Source organism: Chelon labrosus (assembly GCF_963514085.1).
Source record: "Chelon labrosus genome assembly, chromosome: 7".
In the NCBI taxonomy this organism is placed as follows: Eukaryota; Metazoa; Chordata; class Actinopteri; order Mugiliformes; family Mugilidae; genus Chelon; species Chelon labrosus.
The window spans coordinates 15585006-15612977 of record NC_140343.1 but is presented as its reverse complement, the minus strand read 5'-3'; the positions used below and the strand labels follow the sequence as shown (position 1 = coordinate 15612977).

The following is a 27972-nucleotide window of genomic DNA, read 5'->3' as shown; positions in this document are numbered from 1 at the left end:
TGTCTCTCTCTCTCTCTCGCTGTCTGCCTCTCACTCGCTCATTCTCAGCTCTCCGTGTCCAGGTCGGGAGAAACGCGGCGGATTCTGGCAGCGAAGATGCGGGCTGTTGGGTCTGTGGGAGTCGGTGTGCTGTTGGCGCTGTTGGCCGCTCTGGTGCCCGGCGGCGTGTCCGAGCTGGCGACGCTGGTGCAGGAGCAGGTTAACACCGAGTCCTCCCTGCTGAAGCCAAAGGTTATGATCGCCATTGTGGCTCGCAACGCAGCGCACAGCTTGCCGTACTACCTGGGTTGCATCGAGAAGCTGGAGTACCCGAAGGAGCGCATAGCGATCTGGTGAGAGACGCACTAACAGGGACGCACCGGTGGCAATATTTAGGGGTGGAGTTTACTTGAACTTTTTCTTTAACAAAGTTGTGCGAGTATAACTGCATGTGTGCTGTGAGGAACTGCTTTTTTCCATCCATAGTCTCAAATGTGCATTTCCACTCCAGGCTCATTTCTTCCAGAGTACATAGTGCATGCATGATGGTCGGCTATGGAGCGTGCTGTAATGAAAAGCAGCGTGTGTCCGCGTTAATTATAATAGCAGATTGTCAGCGCTGGCTCGGAGACCTGTTGCTGTGTTTTACGATGCACTTACCTCGCGTGTCTGACTGCGTCCAAATTGCACACCGTGTGAGAAGATGAAAGAGCTGTTGTTCATGTTAGGGTTAGGTTTAACCCTTAATCACCGTTCCCTCCGTCTGATTCAGCACAAACCTGCGGAAACGAGCCTTTAAAACAGCAGGGCTGGCAGGTATGAATGGAGGGGGCGCACCCAGGTCAGCTTCTGCTGGCTCTTTGCTCCATAGGGGCAAACTGTGATAATACAACGTTATCAAAGAGAGGGCCTGCAGGTGAAAGGATGAAAGGAGACACTGAGTTGGTCTGACAGCAGGACTGTGGGGTGTAAGAGGTTTGGCAAGTCATGCGTAAAATGTGCGTGGCTCTCTGTACGGGGGCTGTGCAGGCCGATGAATCAGATAAAACACCCAAACAGAACCTGACAGATTTCTGTCTAAAGGCAGGTTGATTATCAAAGTGCAGCTTAGGATACTGAAAAAAATGTGAGATGGAGGATATAACACACACAGAGCTATGGGTGTTTGCAATTCTTTTGCCCTCAATCTAAGTCTCCCACCGCCCTTGTTGTATCCAGACTGGAAGTCACTTGTTATGTATCCCACCCTTCCTGTGTTAAAGGTCCTGCATTTGTTTTGGAGAGGGTCTGTTTATAATTCAGATACCCTCACATAAATGCGCATTAACACGGACACACTAGAGAAACTCCATACGGAGAGAGTTTAGATGCAATAACTCTTTATTTCAGCAGTCATAGTCTAATTTTTGCCACACTGTCCCATAGTGCCATTAAGTATTCTAACTAAAAGACACTAAGGCCGTAATGTGTTTATTGTTGTGCTTTTAAATGGGTGACAAAGGAAAATATATTAAAGAAATGGGACAAGAAAATTGCATGTTTACTGAGTATAACTCATGCAGATCTGTGCCTCTTTGGCCTTTGTTGTCATTGCTGTTGCCCAACATCTGTGCTAAACCACCCATTAAATGCCAAATTTGTAATTTAACTCTCCCTAAAGGCATGCATACATGTTAATAATAATAATAATAATACATTTTATTTAAAAGCGCTTTTCAAGATACTCGAAGACACTTTACATAAAAAGAACATCAAGTCAGTAAAACAATGTGAAATAGAACACTAAAAACACAATAGACTGAGCTAAACATTAAAAAGCAATTTTAAAAAGGTGTGTTTTTGTCAGAGATTTGAAGGTAGGAAGGTCGGTACAGTCTCGGATGTGTTTGGGGAGAGAGTTCCAGAGGAAGGGGGCAGCTGCAGAGAATGCTCTGTCGCCCCAGGTTCGGTGCCGCGTGTTGTCGCCTTTTACAGTTTCTTATAGAACATTCGTTAATTATAAGACAACAGCTTCAATTAAATATGTGAACATTAGGTTAGGTACTAGTATATACTGTCAATGGCTCTGACGTGGTACAACCCCCTGTCTGTCCATGTAGATTATGGGCTGACTGATGTAAACTATGGGGAAGCCGTGAAGCTTTTCTTTGTCTGTAAACACGATGTTCTTCAAGTCAGCCTAGAGGCTGTTTTAGAGTACTGCGGGGCCTAGACGCTGTAACTTTACAGCAAATGTTAATACAAATGTTTTTGTATCTCCGAACCTCCTCAGTTGACCTTTCTTTGATATCTTCCATCTTTATTGATTTAAAAGCCAAAGCAGAAACTCACTACTACCAAGCGGACTGATCACATCTCTTGTGCTCTCTGTCGCCGCGGCGCGTAGTTACATTTCTGGGGAGGTGCATGTTAGTTACGGCGCACTGGCTGCGTAGGGGTCTGTACTGACGCCGTAGCTTCTGTGTCAACTTAACGCAGAAGTCTAAACCGCCTATGACCTAAGGCTTCAGGCTTAAGACCACAGAGGAGGATTTTCCTTCTTGTCCTTTAACATAGTGATTTCAGACTTCCAGTCCAGTGGAGACAGAGCAGGAGGAAGAAAAGAATGCAGCCAATTAGATATTATGTTGGAGACGTGATTAAACAGGGAGTGAAATGGAAGAAAAGAAGGACACATTGGGTGTATTACTGGGAGCCATGGACACACACCGTTCTTTTAATATTTTGGGACAGGTAATATCAGCGGTTTGTGTGGGTGGGGACTGTTGGTGGAACCTAAGGTACCTTTGTTGCTACATAAGAAGAGAAGATTATGATGCATTAGCGTCCACAAAGAAAGCAAAGAAAGCAATTTGCTTGATTGCCAGTTGCATATTTCTTGCATAATTCTTACCTCAGAAGTCTCTGAGTGAAAGCAGTAGGGCATAAAAAATATTGCATTTGGATGGAGCTAGCCTACACTTCAACAGTGACAATTCACACCATTTTCTTTGAGTTTACAGATAGGCTTAGTACAGTTTCTTATTTATTTTTCTTATTTTATTTTATTTTTTTGAACAAAGCTGTACCTTATCCATTATGAGTTAAGTTCCTTTGCGAACTCATAAACACTATCAGTTGCTTCATCTCAATGTTATTAGTTCAACTTACTATTTGCCCACTTATTTCATATATCATCAGTGCAGCTTGCTGAAAGGCATTAAGGTCTTGTTGCCATATGCTCTTCCTGTGTACACGCCCCTGAAGAGTCAAGATTTAAGAATATCATCACAGATCACAGACATCTGGGTTTATCCACTGATTAATGCTAACATGCTAGCGGGCATTGAACCAGTAGTAACAAATTGGGAAGCGTTCTCTTATATTGTTGGTAGAGGGTTTGGTGTTCTTTCACTTAACTTGAAATTGCACTTGTATGGTTGGCAACCTTGTGCTTGTTTTCCAAATCGATCTCATCTGTGGAAATTGGGAGAACCAAAGCTCCAGTTTGAGCTCATTCCCAGGATAATTTGATCCTCCAGCTCTGGCCTCTTCCATAACGTTTCTCCAGCCCCGATTTGAGACGGTCAGTGAAATCTGTCCACCTTTAGTACTTTTCCCTTGTTTTGGAGAGGTGGCAGAGCAATGAGAAAAGCTTTCACACTGCTGTTAAAGAATGAAAGAATGCAGGGAATTAGAGAAAGGGGGGCTGGTTGGGAAGAAGGTGGTCAACAGTGTTTGGAAATTACCTAGGGGGCATAGCAGGTTCAGGTTAGTTAATCCGCATTCCCAGAGTAGCTTGACTAAATCTGCTCTACTCTTCACCCTTGTTGCATTCTTCTTTGTCCATTGCCATGTCTTCTACCACCTAAGAGAACTACTTTTAAATGTAGCACACTACAAGATAATCTCCAGAAAGACTTAGAATAATCTAATTAGTGAAAGAACTCAGATTCAGGAGAAGTAACTGTCAAACTCCTTGTGTCGTCATAGACTTTTCCTTTCTGCAGAGTTATAATGTTTAGTGCACAGACATCTACAGCATCTGGGAAATGTTTGCACGTTTCACTTCAAGGTGTACAAATGCAAGAGATGCACAACAGTGATGGGGATGGGGAGCAAAAGAAGGAATTGATCTGAGGGTTGGGAGAGACAAAATATGTAAAAGTTGAGAATTCTGCAGCTTTTATCTTCTGCCAAGGAACAGTTGAGTTTTGCACAGTGTCCACAAGAGCTGCTGTTTCTTAAGCTTTAAGTGAAATCATAGAGGATTTCCTGAACAGTGAGCTGTGTGGATTTTAGGCCACAATTTTCTAAGGTTCAGGGCAGCCTACAGTCTCCTCAGACTGCTTGTTACTGGCTGCCTGCTCTTTATTGTCTGCAGGCCGTGCTCGTGTGGCGAAGTGCTTTCCCAGGTGCTGATCTAGGGGGACGAAATGATTTGTGGACTGGATATCAGAGCGCTGACATCATATGCCTTTCCCAGAAGACTCGCTTTCATGAAGCCATGTTGTTTATTTTTCTCATTTGTTTGATCCCATATTGAAGACTGTCGGTACTTGTCACATAGACAATGAGGGGCAGACTTAGTGGTATGATTCTTCATAGTGTTGAACTGGATGAATGCAAAAATATTACACAGCTGCAAAGTGGCCAGAGAACTACAAAGAATACAATGGCTTTTATATAATAAGAGACAGTTGTAAGTCCTGATGCACCCAAAAGCCTCATAATATGACAGTATGAGTTAACAATTTTCTACAGTTGTATAAATACATTCTCACTGACACATGTGCCATATATACTGCAGCTCTTGTCAGATAATGACAGATGTATTATGTAAACGTATCCAGAGTGTACTATTTAATATCATGACGTAAGATGACGTAAGCTGAAGGAGTGCTGCCCTGAGTTATGCAGAAATGAACGGACCATAACAAACTGGATTTGAATGCCGAGTAAAAGCCTCTCTGACTGGATTGATTCATGCTCGCTGTGCCGTCGTGCCAAAGCAGTGGCTTGGTTTGACCAGAAGCCAGCCTTCAGTTTGGAAGTGTTTACTGACATCAGCAGCTATACCTTGGCATCACCAGGAGGAACATTCCCGCTCTTTTGGTTGAAGTTAACCAGAGAGCCTCTCAGCACCTCCTCTCTGCGCCACGCTAACATGTACTTCACCACTTTGACCACAGGACCATGAGAGATCAAAGTGACATCAGCTCTCCACCAAACGTCCATTAAGGCAGCAAACCAGCTGACTGCAGAACTGTAGATGCAACCGAGGATTGCTTGGCACTGCTTCCAGTAAACTCTCAAAGTCATGGACTTATTGTCATGTAGCAACACAGCCTCTTGCAAATGCTTGTTTAAGTGCAGTGCTGGTTTCTGCCAGATGCCCACTAAAAGCTAAACGTAACCAGTCCTGTTGCATAGTAGAAGAAAAAGTCTATGACAACCATAGATGCTACTGATAGTTTGACCAGGTTTTCTTAATAAGGATGGGAGTTGAAAGATTTGCAATCGGTTTTTTGTGTGGAAAGCATGTTGGCTACACCTGGTTCTCAGCATCAACATACCTTTTTTTTATTATCTCAGAAACATAGCAATAAATAGAATAGATGAAATGCAACAATGTTTCCACAACATTAATATATTTTCAAAGAAGGTAGTTGGTAAGCTGATCTTCAGTTACAGATATGCTGCAGTGTTAGTGCCAAATACGTTGCATTGCTGAAATTTAAGCCCACTTTGAGTATGTAATCCACACTTACTTGAAATTAGACTTTTACAAACAATACAACAAGCGCTTTCTTTGTGAAATGAATCATTATTGTTGCAGGTTTCCAGCAGCACAGACACGTAAGTTTGATGTCAGTGCTTTGCTATGGAACCTTTAGAGAAACATGCCAGGACTGACAAAATGACCCAAACCCGAATTGGGACTATTTGTAACCGGTTCTCAGTTCCCCACCCATATTTGCGAGGTCACTGCTGTTTTTAGGTGTTTGCGTTTGAGCAGATCTTTTATCCAGTTCCCTTCTCATTCCTGCTCTCTGACAAAATGGAAGAAAATGGAAAGAATCAAACGCGCCTGAAAAGATTATCAGTTTTGTGATGTTGGATGTTTGCCCTTGGGGTTTTGCCATGCCAGGTGTGTTACCTTGGGGCTCATTCCTCTGCGGGAGCACACCAGTGAAGGAGAAATAGTTCTCAGTGTTGTCACACAAGGACTCTGGCCTTTTTCGGCAAGCAGTTTATCCAAGTGTAAGGAACAAATTATCAGGATGGGACAAACTATTATCTGGTGCCGACTACATGGGCATTTGTAAATGATTAGCAGCATGGGCTTTTGGTTTGTTGCAGTATGTATTAGATCACAATACTGGCAGTCTGCAGTAAAATAAGTGTTTGATTATGTGCAGGGTTCTGGTGTGAGTATGGCTGTGAATGCGTGCCTCTTCATATGTGTGTTTTAGATGGATATGTGCGTGTTCTTTTCCACACATAATGTGTGCTCTGCTCTTCTGGCTCAGCCCCCTGTTTTCCATTGACTTCCACATGGCCCACAATGAGCCAGAACAGGCAACAATCAAACTCTGACCTCCCAATCAGTGTCACCTGAGGAGTCGTATTATGCAGTTACATCCAATGCGTGGGAAACTTTTAGAGTCTTAAACATCTGCTCAGATTTAAGACATGAACTGGAACAGGCAACATTTACCAGATAGGCATCTAGTAATGACACAAACTCACTGGAGCAAAGGAAGATACTCATTTTTAGTTTTGTTCAGTCTCTCCCCTTACCTTAAAGGAGCTTTTCTACCCATATCTGAAGACATTCAACATCAAAAGCCACCCACTCGTTTACAGTCACAACCAGTTCAAACTGAGCCTCAGATGACTTCAAATAAAACAATAAATCAGAGCAAATCTGGCAGAAAATTGTCCCACACAGCTGTGAGAAAGTCAAATGGCACTATTGCTGTAGCTACTTGTGGACAAGTACGTTTTACCAATTTACAGCACTGGAAAACTGAATAATACGCTGTGTGTTAATGTACATATCTCCAGCAGTGTGCTAGTTTGTCTTCCGCTATTTTATTTTATTACCATAATACTCCAGCTCTTTATCTGTCTATATGAACATCTCCCCCAGGACATTAACCTTTAAAATGCAAACTTGAATGCTGTAATTTCTGGCAAATGTGTAAATGGTGCATTTGTGGAGAACTGTTCTCAGCACATTGGCTGTGTGGATGCCTGTGTTTGTTGCAATGCAGGATCACTTTGCAGCGCAGCAGCGTGGCCTATTGATGTGTATTAGGTTTGCTGTTCTTGTAGCCAGTGGTTGGAGACACATCTCTTTGAAACTTGTCTAACCTGACATGTATTGAACAACTTTTTTTGATTGTATTGCTCTCATTGCTTCCCTGCATCTGTGGAAATAGGAACTTTCTGTCATACCTTATCATAATGCAGTGCTATTACCAGAAGTTATGTGGCCCAGTGACAGTTTTCCGAACGCAAGGATTTTAGAGCCTAATCTTTGCCAGCCCTTGCCTCAGCAAACTCTCTCTAAAGCTGAAGGGATACAGCTGATGATGTTTACCTGCCAACAGACCACCACTATCGTCTTTGCCATGCAGCAAGAAGATACACATGGGAAATCTATCTTTGTGGCCGCGACATATCTTTTCAATCAAGTGCAGTAAGCAAAGGGAATTTTATTTTCAATCCGCAGGCCCTTTTCAAGCTCTCCCTCCATCTCTCCCCAGGAGTGGAAGTGCTTGTTCCTACACTTGGCTCCTGAGTGTGAATTCTTTCTTAGATGCCCCATGTGTTCCAGCACATTTCCAGCAGTGTTGTCAGAGTTTGGCAGTAGATGAACGATAGGCCTGGCAAACAGTGAAACACGATGGCATCTCATCTAGAGAGGAGGCGGAGGCCTGGATGTAAAATGAGATTAGGCGAAGTGGAGTGCCACATAGGCAAAGGGGTAGAAAAGGGTCCACCGTCAATCAGTCAGGTAAAGTGTTTAGAGATTTTTTTGTTCATGAAAAGTGGATTATTCACACGTTGTTGCCCGAAAATGACATGGTCTCCCCAACATTTGCCCACCTGAGATTAGTGGACAAAAGGTGGGGAGACCATGTCACCTAATACTAACCCTAACACTAACCCTAACAGGCACATACATACTCTTATGGAGACTGATATAATGTCCTGTGAGTTTGCCAATTAGATTTAGGGATATTAAAGACGTACAGAAGTATGTCATCAACATATAATTGCACACTTTCATATAATTTGGTAAGTTTAAACCATAGAGATGCAATACTAATAAAATATTTCAAGTTCCTGGGAAAGTCATGACCTCACGACAGTGTAAATACTAGATAAAGCAAGGTGAGACCCAGAAAAACTAAAAATGTTTCTGGTGCATCTGCTGGGTTTTTGGCTTGGGTTTGTCATAATACACCAACTGCTGAAATACACCAGTAGGAAAGCCATTCTGTCATCTCTTCTTTCTACCTGGACTTCCTATGAATTACTGGGTATTAATATTGGACATCTCAAAAATTATGCAAGTACCTATATCAATGCAATTATTCAGCAAAATGTTTTGTTTGTAAGTGGTTAATGGCTGTCCAAACTCTCTAACTAATATGGTCTGTTTGTGTCTGTTCTATGGATTTCTCAACAACTGTTTGTTTGATGTACTTTAAACTTGGTGGACATATCGTAAGAGAACCTTGGGTAGCTTCAAAAGTCATGCGAATGAGCGTCTCTTGTAGACAAATTGTTGTTTTCTCTTATGCTTTCCCAACATCTGTCTTCAGCAGGCCTTTGGCTCTGTGGGGGGAGCCCAAAGGCTCTTTTATAGTACTGCGGGACCTAGACGCCATAACCTGCGCACACAGCCTACGCCGGTGTGAGCCATTTGCACTTGTGCTCTCGTCAAGTCGTCAGTCGTTCTGTTACATTTCTGTGGAGGTGCACGTTAGTTACTGCGCTAGGGTCTGGGCACAGTCTACGTTTGTCTAAACCGCCTGTTAGTGGCCAAAGCCTAAGCTAAGCAACACCATCATTATAGACAAATGTTGGATTCTCATGACGATGTCACGTTCTTATAAGCATTTATATATACATCTCTAAAAAGCAATAGTCTCGACCTGTGATGAAACTGTTGTGTTGTCGCAGAACAGTTTCATCACAGGTCTACTGACTAATGCCAACATGCTTATGACTACTTTATGGGCTACTTTAACTTTAACTACAGTCAGTATTGGCTTTATGCAAAAAGTGAATGCTGAATGCTGAATATTACAGTTCAGTGCCAGTCTACTGGCTTCGGCTGCTTTTGTTGACCCTGAGAGTCCATGAGGAATTTCAGTCTGGAGGTCCCATCGCAGCAACAACCCCTCCTCCCTCCTTCTTTTCCCTTTCCCACCTCTATCACTCTACCCGTCTACCTCCGCCTCTTTTCTTTGCCCTGTTGGGCCATCAAGAGGCACAACAGCCGACAGCCACGTCAGCCTAGACAATATATCGCAAAGTCAACACACACACACACACACACACCCACCCACCCACACACCCACACGGTGATTATGCTTTAAAGGTATCCATGGTAAGGTCTGAAAGAGGCATTCTTGCTCCTTAATTATGTGTGGCACTCAGTCATTATTGGCTGTGATATTAGATAGTTTATTTAATCAACAGTCAGCTCACACTAGCCTGCTAGGTCCTCTCAGACCTGTGTTTACCTAAAAGGGGAGTCTCTGAGACCAGCCTGTGTATTTAAGGACAGATTATCTGAGTGGATAACCATAGGATGTGGGAGGCAGGGTGACAGAAAGAGTGGTGAAGTAATGTTAATAATCAATCAAGTTAGAAGAGGGAAACCCAAGGTTTAATGTCAGCAATTTAGGGCTTTTTTTGTGATCTTTGTTTTATCTCGCAACAGGTTATGCAATTTTATAAAAATCTATAAAGAACCACATGATCACTGTGGGCTGGTGTACAATGTGGATGTGGTGTGAGGGTGCAAGGTGAACTTGAGATGACGAGACAGATTGATACATGTATTCTAAGCCGGTGTCTTGTGCCTTGGAGAGTCAATGGTTGTCTATGAAGTGATAGAGAGAGGGAGTGGTGGGCTGTGTAGGTGAGGCCTCAGGAAGCATGTGTTGCCCAGATGCTGATCATAAATGCCGAGAAGAAAGGAGGAAACCGAAGCCCCAGAGCTCCAGGCAGCGGAATAATGAGGCTGCAGCTTACAGTAAACTTCAAAAAGTAACAAGGACATAGCATGAGGCAGGAGAGGGAGATACAAAGAGGCATGGAATGAAGAAGGTGCATATATGGCTCTGTATCAGAGCTTTATCACTGTATTTTGAGTTTCTCCTGTGCTTGCAGCCTGCATTTGCAGCCATTTACATTTTACTTCCCATAATGAGATGCACAAAATAACCAGTGGTTTGATGAACATTAGCTAAGCACTCCTAAAGAGTTTGAAAGGAGCTGCAAAGGCTTTCTAACTGGGCACAGGGGTCAGCATACTGTACAGTACAGCTGCAGCAGCTAATCCTGCCTAAAGATAGAGGAAATTGAGGAAAAGGAGCATATGGTTACCTCCTGAAGAACAAATGTGCTACAACGGGATGAGATGGAGGAGAGTATATCTAATAAAAATGAAGGAGCGACTATACACTAAAGGCAAAGATGTTTGTTTCACATGCACACACTTTGTGCATACACCAATCGGCCACAACATTAAAACCACTGACAGGAGTAGTAAATAACATTGACCATCCTGTAACAAAACAATGTTCTTCTGGGAAACTTTTGGACCTGGCATTCATGTGGATGTTACTTAGACATGTACCACCCACCTAGACCAGACCAGGCACCCCCACCCCACAGCAATGACACTCCTTGATATGCAGCAGCCATCTCAAAAAACATGAAAAACAGCCTGATGCACAGAGGCCCCTCCCCTCAATCCATAGGACCCAAAGGCCTCCACTAAGAAAATCCTGTTGCCAGACACCACAGGACACCCTCAGAAGGCCCACGTCCATTTTCTGATGAGTCACAACTGTTTTGGAGGGACAAGGGAGACCTACACAATATTGGGAAGGTGGTCGTAATGTTATGCCTGATCGGTGTACGTACATTTTGATGTATCACTCACTTTCAAAAATTTTATAAGGCACACTGAGATGTCGGTAATGGAAAATCACAGTGCACTCAGAGATTTTAGCACTTGTAGAGGCTAGGCAGTAGGAGGGGGCGAGCTGACTGGATGTGCTTGAGGAAAAAAACAAGAGTCAGAAACCAGCATTATTTCTAATGAATGCCTAAAACGTTCACTTTGTGCTTTTATTGCCACACAGAAGCAGTGATGATGCACATACAGTGTGTATGATGTATCCCAAAAGCTTCTTAACAGCAGGGTTAAGGCCGCAAAACAAATGTTCTTTCTTCAAGCAACTGATCCCACATTTTACAACTGTCCCTTAGAGATCCAGACACAGACAGACGTTTGTTGTTCTCCTGCAGCCACCCTTCGACTAGCGATTACCTGGACGCAGGCAGCACATGTCCTGCCAAGAAGAGACCGTAAAATCTCCAGCGACATTTATGCTCCATCAGATTTTGTCATTATATTTTTAATGTGTAAAAGTCTAAAAGTCAGCCCGGTTGGTGTGGCCGGTGTTTTAATGAGCTCTGTTTGAAATTCGCAAACACAAATCCTCTTTTCCTTGTCATCTCCATTTTACCTCCCCGTTCCCCTCGACATCCTCTCATACATACACCTGTACTTATACACACATACGGTCATAAATACTGTATGTTTCAACCTACTGTACCATGTGTTGTTTTTTCCTTTACCTCTCCGTTCCCTCACATTAAATCCATGCCTGGAGCTGAGTCTGTCATTTGGAGATGGCATGTAGGAACACCTTTATTTCCTCTAGCGATTTGCAGTTTAGCAGTCGAAGAAACGTGTAAATATGTGAGGGCAGCCACTCATTACTCCCCCCGACTCAGGTGTTTCAGTCTTTTCCTTGCAAATATGCTTTTTACAGACATACTTGCAACCTAAAAACTAGTACTTGTGCAACACATAAATAAGCGGTCACGCTGCTGTAAAACAAGCATTCACAGGACACAGAAACGATCGTCCTTATATTGTACCTGCACATCTGCAGGTACAAGAATGTACACGCACATTCACCATTAACATTATTGACCAGGTTGCTCGCGGCTTTTCTCCAGCTACTTGTTACGTTGGAGAGTTTATCTGTCTGACAGAAGATGATTGAAATTCCAAACATATGGAGAGCACAGCCTCCCTGTCAGACAAAGCTAGATTATGTATATAGAGGTCTGTGTACATGTATGTCTGTTTATCATATAGAAAACAGATTCTGTTAAGAGTGTATTTACTAAAAATACAAGGAGACAGTGCACAACTGTGTGTGTAGGTGTGTGTGTGTGTCTATCTCTGTCCATCCAGTCTAAAATTGGGTGTGAGTTTGGACACACTACAGCAAGGAATATTACAGCAAGCAGTGGAAAACTCCATCTCACTGAGAGTGTGTGTGTGTGTTTGTATGCACGCACTGAGTAGCAGGATTGGGGCACACACTCTTTTGACCCTTTCTCTTTAAATGACATTTCAAATGCAAAGACAGGGACAGACACGTGAAATTCATTTTTCCGATAGCCCCCAAAAGTGATAGCAAACCGCGCAGCAGTGCAGAGCTGGTTTATGGTTTTAATTTCTCTTGAAGACATTTATATAAACACGCACACTCTCAGCCTTACACATACAGTAGTCGCAGTGTCCTCTCTGTGTCGGCTCTGTTAGCTGAAGTGGAAATCTGCAAAGTAACAGATGCAGGGTGCAAACCACAGGGATGACAAACCAGCAGCTTTACCAAAGCTAACTTTTACGTTGACATCATTTGCTTAGAGAGATGTGTGTCTGTGTGTGTCTGCAAGTTGATGTAACTTGTTTTTATGAAGTTAAGAGTTTGATTTTTTTGATGGGCGCCTTTAAAAAATGGTGAACTTGTACCTGTCAGATTATTTTTTAACCAGTGTGTCTTTTACTAAAGTCCTCAGACTTTGTCCAACATTGAGGCTTCCTGTTTCAACGCCAGACAGTAATGACTTCTTCTCCAAATGTCATGTCTCAGACTTTCACCGCTGCCTCCTCATTACATCGAGCTAACCATAATTTGTCCTTTTTAGCGTGTGTCTCACTCTCCTCACTGTGAACGCCTGTGTGCACTTAAAGAGGCTGCGTGGCTTTTATTGAAACTGTCACCGTTCATTTGACATCTCATTGACATCGTGTGTTGGTGTTTTAGGGCAGCGACAGACCATAACATGGACAATACTACAGCCATGCTGAGAGAGTGGCTGAAGACAGCCCAGGGCGTTTACCACTATGTGGAGTGGAGACCAATGGATGAGCCACGGTGGGTCCGCACAAAAGACTCACTCAGAATGAAATCAGAATCAGATTGTGTTTTTGGTTTCAAATAGGATACTGATGATAAGAATGCGTGACTTTCATTTTTGCACCAGATCCTACACAGATGAGTGGGGTCCGAAGCACTGGCCTCCTTCCAGATTCAACCATGTGATGAAGCTGAGACAGGCGGCACTAAAGGCTGCCCGGGAACGATGGGCTGACTACATACTGGTGAGCTCTTACATTGATGCAGCTAGTGAAGAAGTCCCTGATATCACAAGTATTAGTCTGTGAATTAGTTAATCAACCGTGATTTCTGTGAACTGTGACGACATGCTCAGTGGAAAACACACACCGTGCTTGATACTACAGTACACTTATAGGTCATTCCATCGAAGGAAATATGGTCAATCATGTCTAAACTGGTGACATCTGACTGATTTCTATTCCGATTGTCATGAGGATTAAATTGGTAGTTAAATCTGTTAAAAATGTTCACAGGGTGTAAAGCGGTGTTGTGACTTTTTATATCCACTGCATTTGTAAAAGACTGTCCTGTTTAATTTAGATTTTTTACACCTTTGTGACTTGGGAACTAAGCTTCTGCTCTTCTTTAGTTTGTAGACAGTGACAACCTGTTGACCAACCCCAATGTGTTGAACCTGCTGATGAATGAGAACTTGACCTTGGTGGCTCCCATGTTAGAGTCTCGTTCACTGTACTCCAACTTCTGGTGTGGCATCACTCCTCAGGTACAAAGTTATCCACATGTTAATCCGCTCGTCTGGCTTTATTACCTCAGTTTGAGGTTCTTAATCTCCGTCCTCCCCGTCAGGGCTACTATAAGCGAACCCCAGACTACCAGCCAATCAGGGAGTGGAAGCGGCTCGGATGCTTCCCTGTTCCCATGGTGCACAGCACCTTCCTGTTGGACCTGCGTCGTGAATCTAGCAGGGACCTGGCTTTCTATCCTCCTCACCCAGACTACAGCTGGGCCTTTGATGACATCATGGTGTTTGCCTTCTCAGCGCGTCAATCAGGTTAGTTTGAAGCCTTCAACTCACAGCAAACTACCAGATTTATAGCAAGGATGCAAATGTCACCTTTCCTTAGATGCAGTGTCAGTGTCTCCATTACTTCATTAGTAGTTTTTAACTATGGAAATGTGTTCCCTGTATGCCATAGGTGGCCTTTTATTGGTTCCCTGCACATGTCAGATTAAGGTAGATGAGTGCGAGCACAGATAAATGGATCCATGTGTGTGACCTGATTAAGCATGTGAATAGTTTTAACTGTGCAAAAATGTCAGTGTTTGTACATCTGTGTTTGAAATGGGTAATTGTCAATAGGGAACTAATAGGACAGAAGAAAACAAACCAACAAAAAACAAATGAAGTCATTCGCACAAACATTAACAGACGCCAACACTGCTACAAATTCTTTCATCTCGCAAATTAGCTTCAGCGCTCAAAGCAGTGCATGTAATTATAGAGCATTTAAGGGAGAGTGCTTAACATTTAAAAGAAAAGATAACACGTTATTTTTCATACGATGAAATTTTAAACAATAAGCCAATAAAAGCACGATGGCATGGCTTAAAAGGCGTGTTTATTTCTTACAGTTGTCCCGTTTATGTACAGGAGCAGGTTGTAGTTGGCTGATTCCGAATTACTTTGGGATTGCTGTTACGTTAGCTAACAGGAGCTAACAGGCTAACCTTGGTAGCAGTTGTTGCTAGCTCAAAAGAGGCAGGAAATATGTGATTGGCTGAAAGGTGATGACGCAGAGCTTACACCGCTGTCACAGAACATGACACAAGGATGTGAAAATATAGTAGACATAATACAAAATTACACAGTTTATGTTGTCTTTTTTAAATTTATTTACTACTACCAAGTCCAGATTTCAGGGCACGGTGTACATGTCACTGTCCCACACTAACCCTGCATGAGCTGCGTAGAGATAAGACAAGCATCATTAAGAAGTTTATTTTCTTGTGAAAGTTTTTATTTACTTCACATGCCATGTGTTGTAAGTCCTAGAGTTACAGTTGTGTGCACGCGGGAGGAGGTTCTGTACGAGCACCCATGGGTGGTCTAATGTCCATGATTGGTTGAGATGTTTGGGTTGTGAGGTTATATTTACAGATCACTCTCTCTCTCTTTTTTTTTTGTTAGGTGTACAGATGTATGTGTGTAACAGAGAACACTACGGTTTCCTGCCTGTGCCGCTCAAGGCACAGCAAAATGTGGAAGATGAAAGCGAGAGCTTCATACACACCATCACAGAGGCTTTGAGTGAGTGCTCACACGCAGACATGCAGACACATTCCATCTGTTGTGACTTTACTATCTGTCACTCCCCTCTCAGGTTTGTTTCTTCTCCTTCTTGACCTCCGCGACCCTCCGTTGATTGCACCCTGTCAACCCTCTCCCCCCTCCTCTGTGTTGTCTCTCCCCTCTTAGCCCTACTTTGTTTATCAACCCTGCCTCCATTTCATCCTTGCCCCCCTCTTTTGGCCTCCTTCACTGCTCTTGTCTCTGCTCAGATTTTAAATAAACCCAATTAAATAAACCACCGCAATCCAGAGGAAATTCCCTCAGGTTATCTAATCCTGTTTTCGCTGTTTTAATCCATCGCCTTTATCTCTCCGTCAACAGTTGACCACAACATCGAGCCGTCTGAGTATGTGCACGCTGCACCGTCACCTCAGGGAAAGATTGGCTTCAATGAGGTGAGTGATGAGAGTGCTGCCTCTGCCTGGAGGAGCAGGTCTCTCTGCATATATTTACTGTTTATCAGCAAATACCTCTTCTTCCTTTTCTATGTCTTCAATTTCCTCTGCTCTTTCCTCTGCTCTTGCCCTCCCCTCCTACGTTTTTGAAAGTCCTCTCTGTTTTTTTTTTTTCCTGTGCTGGAACGACATGCAAGAATACAGAACCTGGCATTGGAGCCAATAAAAATGTTCCCCACATGTCTCAGTTTTTTTTATTTAAATCTTCAGGTTTTCCTTATCAACCTGAAGCGTCGGCTGGACAGAAGAACCAGGATGTTTAAAACTATGGCTTCACTGGGACTTCATGCCACTCTGACAGATGCGGTGGACGGAAAGTAAGTCATGCACCTGATGAACCTGAGGGAACATTTAAGCTCGAAACCAATATGCACAATCTCCATAATACACAGCTATTATTCTATCTAGTTTCAGCAATAGGATAGTGGTCAGTCTATTGTCTGTCATTACTTTTTCCTCTGTAAACAGGCAATTAGGTGTTTGCATCCATATGGTGGACTTGCTTCCTCTCCCTCTGTGTTTACTTTAATCCTCTGCTGAGCATGTCCTAATCTTTTCTTTCTCTGTGTGTGTGGTGTGTTGAAGCCCGCTGTGTGTGTGGCTGTTTTCATTGATGACTAACTCTGCGGCGTACTACCCATACTTTTTACTTTTCCCTCTCCCAGGGCTCTGAATACGTCCCAGCTGCAGGCGCTGGCGATAGAGATGATGCCGGGCTATAAGGACCCGTACTCTGGTCGAGTCCTGACCAGAGGAGAGATCGGCTGCTTCCTCAGTCATCACTCTGTATGGACACAGGTGAGGGCAGGGAGGAGTTAGGAAGGTTTTGCAGTCAACAGGTTGGACGAGGAGAATCGTGCAACAGCTCATAGTTTCCTGAACCCCTTTCAGCTCCACGTTTTGTGTTCCGCAACTGACTCTGATTTGAACCATGCTACTGACGTTGTTATAGTTCATTTAATAGTGTTACTGGCCACATTTGTTGGACATCTACGGTAACCCTAACATACCGAACAATGGCATTTTTGTGTAGCCATGTAATAAGATTAATCAGGAGGGGAGGATAAAAAATTAACAAAAATCAACATTTGTTTTGAAGATGATTTACTTGCATGTTTAAAATAGGTTCATCACAACATATATAATATATATATAAGACAACATGTCAGAAACATCTACTTCAATGGATAAAATGATCCCTAGAAACCAGTCAAAGGAGAGAGATAATCTAGACGAGTCTAGACTATGGCTGTTACACTTGCATTTTAAGGTTGAGTATTTGTGTTTTCTGACCTTCAGGTGAAAGAGCGTGGCCTCCAGAAGGTTCTTGTCTTAGAGGATGATGTGAGGTTTGAGCCCAGGTTTAAACGAAGGCTTCAGGCCATAATGGACGACATAGACAAAGCCCAGCTGGACTGGGACCTCATGTAAGAACACCCGCTCCACATTCCTACTCCTTCTCAGGCTAGTTGTGTCCTGTTCTGTTTCTGGATGAATATTTATGAATGTGTGTGTTCTCAGAAGCCATTTACGTGAACCCTCATTTTGTGCAGTAGCACACACACTCTGACTGCCGTGTTCTATCTTCAGCTACGTGGGGCGTAAGCGTATGCAGGTGCAGCAGCCCGAGCAGTCGGTGGATGGTGTAAACAACCTGGTCGTGGCGGACTATTCCTACTGGACGCTGGGCTACGCACTTTCACAGCAAGGGGCCAGAAAGTTACTGGCTGCACAGCCTTTCAGGAAGATGCTGCCTGTCGACGAGTACCTGCCCGTCATGTTCAACAAACACCCCAAGTTAGTATTTGATCCAGTCTTCTCTAAATAAAAGTTTAAGTGAAATACACATTATAATAATCTTATCAATAACACACGCATGCGGTACAAATAAAGTCAGTTTTATTTAAGGTGTGTAGAACTAGAAAACTACAGGTAGCAGTAATACTGGATAGTGTTTACAACACAAATACTCTTTTAGACAGTCTGGTTCATGAAGAGACAGGCAAATATTTACTGAGGACCACAAATAGACGATTGCAGGTGCACTGCATTCATACTGGTGGATTTATCAGGTGATCCACAAGCAAAATAAACAGTAAAATGCAAAATGCAACAGCTAAACTTGAAGCACACGGAATGGTGGCATGCATGGATCCTGTGCATGCAAAGATTCAAAGGCAATAAAGGGGTGGAGAAACACTAAACGGCGCACTGTACAGTAATTATCTATACATAGACACAAACACCCGTGTTCATGTCCTTTTTGTGACTTTTCAGACTGTGGCACAGTGTGCAGTTTTCTAGTTTGTGCTCTGGCGGTAAACCACAAACTCTATCCTGCTCAGCTTCTAGTAATGTTCCATATTTGTCCCTTTTTCAGTTTCTCCTGTCCGGCTTTCTTTCCAGCAGCACCTCCCTCTTCTTCTTCTTCTTCCTCTGTGCTCCCTCACTCACAGGGCTCGGATTGTTCTTGGGGTTCAGCGGGTATGCTGCTTTTACACAGGACACACAATGCCAGCTTTTCTGTTTCTTTTTTCTTTTTTTTTTCATGGGGATTCCTGCCGTGCCTGCTCTCCTCCTCCTCCATACCACCAGCACCGCCACCATCACTCTCCGACCCCCTTTTCTTTCTACTTTGTCTCCTCCAACTCCACTATCTGCATTTCCTTCTTCAATCCTTTGACTTTTTCCTTTTATGTTATCGTCTTCCTCACTATTTTCAACTGAATTTACTGGCTTGCACGCTTACTCCGTCCCCGTGTCACCCACTCCTCCTCCTCCTCTCGCTTTGAGGAATGTAGACCAGCTCTTCCTGCTGGTTGGAGAAGGGGGACAGGATTCCCATTGATAGAGGTCTGGGCATGGGGGTGGGTTTGAGATGAACACTGTGCAAGTGTGTGTGTGTGTTTTACTATATAAATACATGGAGATGTGTGTCCAGCATGCAGAGTATAGATTACAAGGTAAATACACAGTCAGTGTGTGTTCAACAGTGAGAGAAGGTGAGTTTGTTCAAAAGTGAGTGAGAAATAGGTGAAAGAAGTTTAATAGAAATGCAGAAGTGGCAGTGACATTATGTAAAATGTGTTGTACATTACTAATGTAAACAGCAGGGATTATGAGCTCTGTTTTTGTAATTTCGTAGTGCATTTTTCTTCAGTTGCATCGTAATATTTCAAAAAGGCACACAAACAGAAGGACGAGGAATCCATGACAGTGAACCCAGTGTAAAAGGCCACATTGTGTGGGAGGTGTGTGTGTGTGTGTGTGTCTTGTCATGGGTCAGCTCCTCTGTGCACTAATAAAGGTGTAGGGTTTCTCTGTCCTGGCGGAGCGCCGACAGGCTTTAGATTGGACTGCAGAGAGTTAACCTCAGCGGTGACCTCTGTCCGTGACACCTCTAGGCTGACGTGTCACACCCAGACACCCCTCATTCCTCCCTCTGACTCTGCTGCAGGCGGACGAAGATGCGCCGGTTTAGTTAAACAAGATGACAGTAGCTGTGATAAACTCGTGAAGGTGTAAATTTGATCCGATGGGATAAAACACCCAGTGTTGTCAGTGCACTAGTTATGCAACTTAATGGATTTATAAAAGTGTGTCAGTGTAATTTTGAGTTAGTTTATTGACTTAGAAGTAAACCATAGCAGAAAAGAATCATGTACATTTAGTGATTAACCATGTCATTTGCCTGGTCTGGTAGGTATCATAACTATGCATCAGAACAGAGAGAAAATTGCCCTTTTTCATTTCCAGACTGCTTAGTATGTCTGATAAAAGGTCCAAAATCCGTGCTCCAGACATAGTTTCCTATTTGGAAAGCTAGATATTTTTTCATTTGAAGAATGACTAAAACCATTCTGAAAATACTTATTAGTTACTTTACTGTTAGCAATTTTGACTGTCTCTGTTTTAATTGTGCATTTTAGCTGAAGTTAATGTAGTGATTTAATGTTTCCGCTCCAGGTGATGCATTTGACCTCTTATCTTGCAACTTCACATATAAAATGCGACCACAAAATAAAAAATCAAGCAGTAGTAGCTCCAAATATTTCCACATCAACTTTAACTCTGCTCAAAAGCACTGTATATATTGCATATGTCTGTGATCGCTGGCATTGGCTTTGTTTTTTGTTTTTTTGGACATATGTTGTGCAATTTCCAAATTGAACACAAACATCCATATTACAACACAAATGTGTCGCTGCAGCGGAGGAGAGCATCCTGTTCCCTTATTTTACATCCTGTAAACTTGCTGTCTGTGGCGTTAAGTTAAATTCCGGTACACTGGATGTGGACAACAACTCGGGATGTAATTAGTCAGAAGTTAATGCATAAGGCAAAAGAGTCACGTACAACGGCAATGAATGAGCTTTGGTGACCTTTATATAGCATTCGCAGAAAGCGTAGGCTTGTTATCATAACTGTGCAGGCGGCAGAATAGGGACATTGAATCTTTAGACTATAATATGTCTAGACACTAAGAAATGACTCACTTCTTGCCACAATCTGGGAATGCAATCATTTCACTGTCTTTTATCATTATTTTACCAGGCAAACATAATATTCTATATGCATACAAATGTAAGCAATGTCATTATATACTGAATATCTTAGAGATTGTCCTTCACTGACAAAAAATAATCAAGAAAATCAAATGATCGCAGTTGTAGTCATCATCAAATTGTATTCTGTGTTCCTCCTCAGTGTCCAGTACATGTCTCATTTTGAGCCTCGGGACTTGAAGGCTTTCTCCGTGGAGCCGCTGCTCATCTACCCCACCCACTACACCGGAGAACCGGGCTACATCAGCGACACCGAGACCTCCACCATTTGGGACGACGAGGCCGTGGCCACAGACTGGGACCGGCAGCATGCCCGCAAGACGGCCCAGCAGGGCAGCATCCGCCCCCTGGCGCAGAACAGCGTCACTGGAGACTCACCGCCTCCTGCGGCCCGGGCATCACGCGACGAACTCTGATACAGACATTAGACTCCGAGAGAGAGAGAGAGAGAGAGGTGTTTGACGTACACCATGTACACACACAGTGAATACCATGTGTAGGCACACTTGAAAAGACTCTTGAACTACAAGCTGGCATACTGTACATGCATTCACACACACACACACACACACACACATACACATACACATACACGGGTGTCATAATAGATAAAAGCAGAATTTAGATCTTTCTAATCTGCTGCCTGAGGATGGGACAGTGAGAGGAGGAAGAAGAGCCGAATCTAGGACGAGGGCCAGCGGGCCTTTGACAAAAGCTTTATTTATTCACCATGTGCATCCAGGCCTGTGGAGACACTTACAGCCCGAAAACATAAAAAGTAAGCAACACGTGGAATCTGACATCATTTGCAGGATGTGAAAGAAAAAAATTTTTTTTATGTTGTTTATAAAGATTATTGTTATTTAAACAGATGTGTTTTAAGGGATAGCCGAAGAATAAAGGAACCATACTGCTGTCTGACAACAGCTTGTAAAGTGTGAAACTGTGCGTCGACATCCTACAGTATTTGTGTTTTTTGTAGCCGTGGACACATGCATGTCTTTTCAGGACTGAACACGTGTGGGAGGTGGGACGCTGACATACTGTACCCAAGAGTGTGACTGCCTCAAATGATGTCACACACACGCACACACAGCCCTCTCTTGCCAAACAGCTGGGCAGCAACAGATATTATAATAAGGGCCCAAAGTTTCTGAAAAACTTGCACAGAGGGCTGGTCCCACTTGTTACCATTTCAGAACGGCAGCCACACATTTCATGAAGCCTCTAGGATGTATGATATGCAGTTTCAACCATTACAGACACATGCGTTCAGAATTTATGTGTTAAATATTTTGGAAAAGCCAGATTATTGAATTTTTCATGTCCTCAACACAGGCCAAACCAATAAAACGACTTCTCTGTTATAGTGTGTTCACTCATTGAGTAGCATAAGCTCCTACAGATGTTGTGTATTTTCTTACATTAGCATGTGTTGTCATTGTGTTAATGGCATTGCAGCGTCTGAAGCGGAAGTAAATGAAAAGCAGAGGTCCCATGGCCAGATACCCAGTGAGTGTGAAATAGAACGTTAATTCAGTAATGTGTATTATTGTTTAATCAGTTGAATAGCAAGCATAAACCGCCTGCAAGCATTCCCACGACCTTACGATGTCTCCTAATATGGAAGTGAAAATAAGCTTCTCGGAATTACACAAACTGTGGTAAAACATGAAAGGAGCTGCAGCCTCGCCATAAATCTTGGGCTTTGAGCAGTGATCATGTGGAGGACACTCGACTCTCAGGCTGCGTTGGCTCCTGTCGCTCACTAGCCGAGTGAAATTCTGCTCACGGTTTTATAGTTCCTGTCTGCTGTGGGACCTGACAAAGGGAGGGATGTAGGGAGAGTGGGGGGAACAGGCAAGCAGGGACCAGGAGCTGTAGCACAGGAGGAGGTGGAGGTTACACCAGATGTTTTGAGGTAGAAAGTGGAAGAGAAACAGAGGGATGAGGAGGATTGCTCTCATAAAGCTAATGTATTTGATTATTAATATCCTGCAGTAGAGTTGTGAGGATTATCCTCAAGCAGCACGAATCTTTATCAGCAAAGATCTGGAGGGTCGCGGGGTGGTTGGGGATCAAGAGTCAATCCCAGGTGTCATTGGGCTAGAAGCGGGCTACACTCAGGACAGGCCGCCGGTCTATCGCCGGGCTAACACAGAGAGACTGACAACCATTCATGTCTTTGGGACGAAGCCGGAGTACCGGAGAGAACCCATGCAGACACAGGGAGAACATGCAGATCCCCTCACCTGCACAAAACCTGAAAGGTTAGACAGTCCAACAGCTTGATCAGTGATCTCATATAAACCAAAACAGTCAGTAAGTGCTGAGCCTTTATGTTTAGATGTGTGTGGAGTTGGATTAGAACCCAAAACCTTCTTGCTCTGAGGCATCAGTGCTGACCACCACACCACTGTGCCACCCCAATTTCTTTATTGAGTGCTCCTTATGCAAGATTTGGCTCACACCTGCATCTATAGGAGATGATTTGTGCTGCCACCTGCTGGCTGTAAGTGACACTGCATTTCAGAATGACAATTTTTGCTTTATGTGGCTCTTTGCACCTAATATAATATACTATAGTGCATATTGTAGTAAAATACTGGCCTTAATAAAATTAAGGATTTATAAGAGAAATAAAACATTTAACACTGTATTTGCACACAACTGAATCAGTAACTGCTGGTGTGCTGGTTGCCTGTCTGTCGACTGAAACGGCTCACTCTTCCTCAGTTCATTATGCTTTATACGTTTCTGCACCAACTCATCCTTTGAAATAGCAGGTGCAGGTAATACAAGTAGAGTTGCATGATATGTTACTGAGGCACGGAGGAAAGCTGCTAGAAGATGAGTCTATTCACAACTCCAGTATGGATCTTTTCCCTGCTGCAGTACAGAAGAGTACTGATGTTTTATGTTGGGACGCTGCACACAGGAAAGAGAGAAAAGTCTTAAGGCTTGTGTGTGCCAAAATAATGTGCCACTTAAATATTTATTACCTAGAGAAAGTGTGTATGTAATGCTGCAGCACTATTGCAACAGGGTAGATGTTGGGGGTTAAATATTACAGTGCATCAGCCTACACCTTACATGTTGTTTGTCATGTGTCTGTATGTGTGGAAGAATGGAGGCAACAGAGCATAAACAACTTTAATTTACTAGAACAGCATCTGCAAAATTCATCAGTTCAGGTCGATCCACTGACTATTTGATTGCTCCTTCTTCTCTCCTTTTGAGCTGGACTGACTCATTTCACTAGCACACACCAGGATAGATCATGATCTCTCTCTCTCACACACACACACACACACACACACACACAGACACACAAAGAGACACACACAGAGTGCAACAGATACAAGCAAATGCCATTTCTGTGGTGTGGTGTCATGTTTTAAAGGTTTAATACTGCCTTCCAGGCAGCTAATTTCCATAGTGCATGAAAATCAGCCAGCGCAGGAGTGCTTGAGTTATGAAACCCATAAAACTGAATATCGGGATGTTAGAGTCATGTTACTGCAGTGGACTTCAAAACAGCTCTTACAGGTGCATTATAATGCAGCAAAAACATGACATGGACGGAAAGAATCACAGACAGGACTGTCCCGGTGTGTCAGGTAAGCTGCAAGTGTCAGACTGTAAGCGTTAGTAAATCTGACAATCATTTTACAACACTATTTTATCACGGACTTCTGATAAGTCATCGGTATTTATGTCGAATGTACAACGATTATTGATCAGAGTCTGTAAGGAATGTGTGCTGTGGTCAGATACCAATAGTGACAACGTGGCAACAGATGGGACATTGCAGTCCCTGGCTGATGGTTTAGTGCAGACATGGTGAATCATTTAAAATGTCTAATTTTACATCATACTGCAATCTTAAACTCCCCAAATTACATGCATCCTGTCAGATTTTGTTCCACCAGACGTTCAAACTATCATTTTAGTTTGTTCTAAGGGCTTTGTTTTGCTGATCTTGTGCTGCATTTGGCCAAGATTATGGTGTGTTTAAATGCGGCATACAAATAAACTGACCTGACTGTTAGACACCAGTACGAAAAATGTGTGACCCTGATAATAATATTGGGGTCTCTGGATTTTGGCAACAGCTCTCTAAATAAAGCATGCACGCTACAGAGGCCGCATAGCTGGAAAAAAAAAAATGACGTGTTGAGACGAGTGTCCTCCAGAAGAACCTTTGACTCTTGGAGCCACGCTGACCTACATGAGACACAGACCTGCAGGCTCAACCGGACCAGGATACGTCCCAAACTTTTCGTTCACTTGTGACATAGTGACACAGATTTCACATTCATGAGAAGTCATAAGTCATCCATTTGGATGCATTCAGTTATTGTTCCTGCTTTCCTATCATCTAGACAGAGCTGTTTGGGTCTAGATGTCCCAGCTTTTAGATTGGGAGACACCGTGGCAATGCATTTACTCTAATTCACTCTTCAGTCTATAGGTGTGAAGCATAAACAGTGAACTAGATATCTATATCTATATGTATATCTATATGGAATAGTTGTGCACTCATGTGAAAAGGCTTTTCATAGAGTACATTATAAATCTGATTTGCGTGTCTTAACTGATAACTGCATTGGTGGATATGGCATGCAAAGATGGTTCATGTAAATGCCAAAAGTCTTAGTCATCAAACAGAACAGCTGGTGATCTGTCAGTGTTACTGGCAGGGATTTCAATACTTGGTGATTCTTTATATAGCTAAGCATTATTGTTGTTGCATAAGTGGGTGAAATGAGTCAGTGCTGAGCAGCGCAGATAGAGGTGACTAACAGCGCTCTTGCGAGGCCGTGTCCCTTTCACAAGTGCAGACATGCACACACACGCACACACACATACGTACGCACATCTGAAAAGAAGTGAAAAAGAGAGACTGACATGGGAAAGAAAAGACAACATTGTTCTGGAAACACTCACAGTGCCTCCTCCTCTTCCTCTCTTTCTTCCCTCTATCAGTGATCTGGAGAAAGTGGCCGTTGTGTCCCTCTGTTGTCTACCTCATACTGATAATGAGTGACTGTTCAGTGTCAACAAGAGCTCCTCAGACCACCACTCAGTGACTGAATGAGCGGCCGTGCACGAGGCGAGCCAGATAGACCAAACTATAGCAACAATAATTACAACAAAAGATAAACAATCTATTCTGATATGACTGATTCATAAAGATCCTTTACAATAATAATCAGTGACAAGGATTAGAAGAAGAAGTGATGTGTTTCATTGGTAACCAGCAGGGGGCAGTGTGGAGACGTGAAACTGCTGAATGAGTGATCATTTAAGAGGAAAGGCTTGATTTTACAATAAGACACCGACTCATCATCTGTTTTGTTCTGGTTGTTGTTTGTGTCTTCAGTGGTGGAAAGTACATAGCAGTAACATTTTTAAGCTCAAAGTATTTCTACATACCCCCTTTGTACTTTTCTTTTCCCTTCCATAGAGGCTTCTACCTCTTCTTCTCCATTTCAAAGACAAATGTTGAACTTTTTAATCAACTACACGTATTTAGCTACTAAAATTATGGTATTAAATATGATGTTTCAAAAACATATGACCATCATCCTAGATATAAATTCATTTTTATAACAGTAACCTACATGATGTAGTTAGAATTAAATCCACCCGAAATAATATTGTACACAATTCTGGAAGAAGGAGCAAAAGTGGGCCTCTCCCTCTGTGCGCCACTGTCTGAGGGAGAAAATGAGAGCAAGAAAGAGAGAGAGAAATTTTGTTTGTATTGACCCAAGCGGAGGAGAGTGTGGTGTGTATAAAAGAGTGTGTGCAGAGAGCTTTGGCTTCCCAGCTGTGTAAACTGGCTGCACTGCGACTGTGTCAGCACTCAGGAGGAAGCAGAGAAGAAACGTAAGAAAAGTTCAAGTACAGTCAGAACAAATTTTGCAGACATGTAATATATGTGTATAGAAGAAAGTTTATCCTTATAATAAGCCAATCTCTTATCTAACAGAGTTAAAGCTGTTTTGCCATCATATTATGTGTCAGTCCAGTAAAGACCACCAAACTGGGCTGAACTGAGCTAGCTCAGGCTTTTTTTTTTTTGGAAACGACTCAACAAAAGAGGGGAAATAGAGGAAGGAGGGGGAGACGTAGGCAGAGAGCGGACGCCGGTTCACTGGAAGTCCATCCAGAGAGCGAGGAGACAAGGCAGCATGTTTACTCACTCTTCCTGTCCTCTCATTCATTCCCAGCAGTCAGGCACACTGAGTCAAATGACTCCTCTCTTCAGACACCTCATTGGAACTAGGTTTATCTGGCTTGATTAGAGAGGCATTTTAATGCCTTTTCCTTTTTAATCCATGACCAACAGCTATGAATCAGTGCTAAATATAAACATTAGGCGGAGACTTATTGCACTTTTGGGCGATAAGGTTCCGGAGGAATTTTGTTTTGCTGAGTCAGAACGAAAGTCTGAGTCATGGCTGCGACAAGCTCACGTCTCAGGGGAGGATACTTGATGCAGCAGTGGTGTCTAATAGAGATATATCAGAGAGTAAAAGCCTCTGCTAGGTTTGACTGTGGTTCGAAGAGGCACTGGAGCTTAGAGAGGCTTGCTTGAGTTAAAGCAACAGTGTACCAGTGGAGGGCAGTGCATTTTCCTCATAGGCCTTCAGTGACCTCCAGCCTTATTCAAAACACCTCTTAATACAATCATTATAGCGCCACTGCTTTAGAAACCATCAACATCACACGGACACACAATAAAACATAAAAAAAATCATAGACAGGTATCTCATATAGTGAGATTAATGCCTAAAGCAAGAAACTCTGCAACCACAGCACATACAAATCAAATCCAGCAGAAGCAACAATGTCAAACCAATAAAATGGCAAAAATATACATAAAATATATACATATATTTTATATTTACATCTTTAATATACATACATCTTAAAAGATGTAAATATAATTCATTTTACTCACCAGAACAAACAATTCAGAGTTCTCCTCTGAGCCTGTCCGACAAGGGTAGCGCTCATAGTTGCTGACCTGAAAGTGGCAGTTAGCTAGCTCTGGCTTTCTGAGAAGATCAGCAACCTAATCGATAGTCTCTTCTCCTTCTGCCATTGTGGGTTCAAAAAATAGCTATCAAGACGTTAATGGGACGATTTGG

At 42.9% G+C, this 27972-nt stretch overlaps 1 protein-coding gene across 1 annotated transcript; it reads left to right on the top strand.

The window, feature by feature from the left end:
* Positions 1-96: 96 nt before the first annotated feature.
* Positions 97-22315, top strand: colgalt2b (collagen beta(1-O)galactosyltransferase 2b; the record flags this gene model as incomplete). Its single annotated transcript, XM_084548389.1, has 12 exons — positions 97-332; positions 13344-13454; positions 13564-13681; positions 14068-14202; positions 14286-14490; positions 15628-15747; positions 16111-16184; positions 16455-16561; positions 16910-17042; positions 17544-17671; positions 17835-18041; positions 20952-22315. The coding sequence occupies 12 exons, from the start codon at positions 97-99 to the stop codon at positions 21223-21225; spliced, it is 1848 nt and encodes a 615-aa protein (XP_084404515.1). The 3' UTR covers positions 21226-22315.
* Between the last annotated feature and the right edge of the window lie 5657 nt (positions 22316-27972).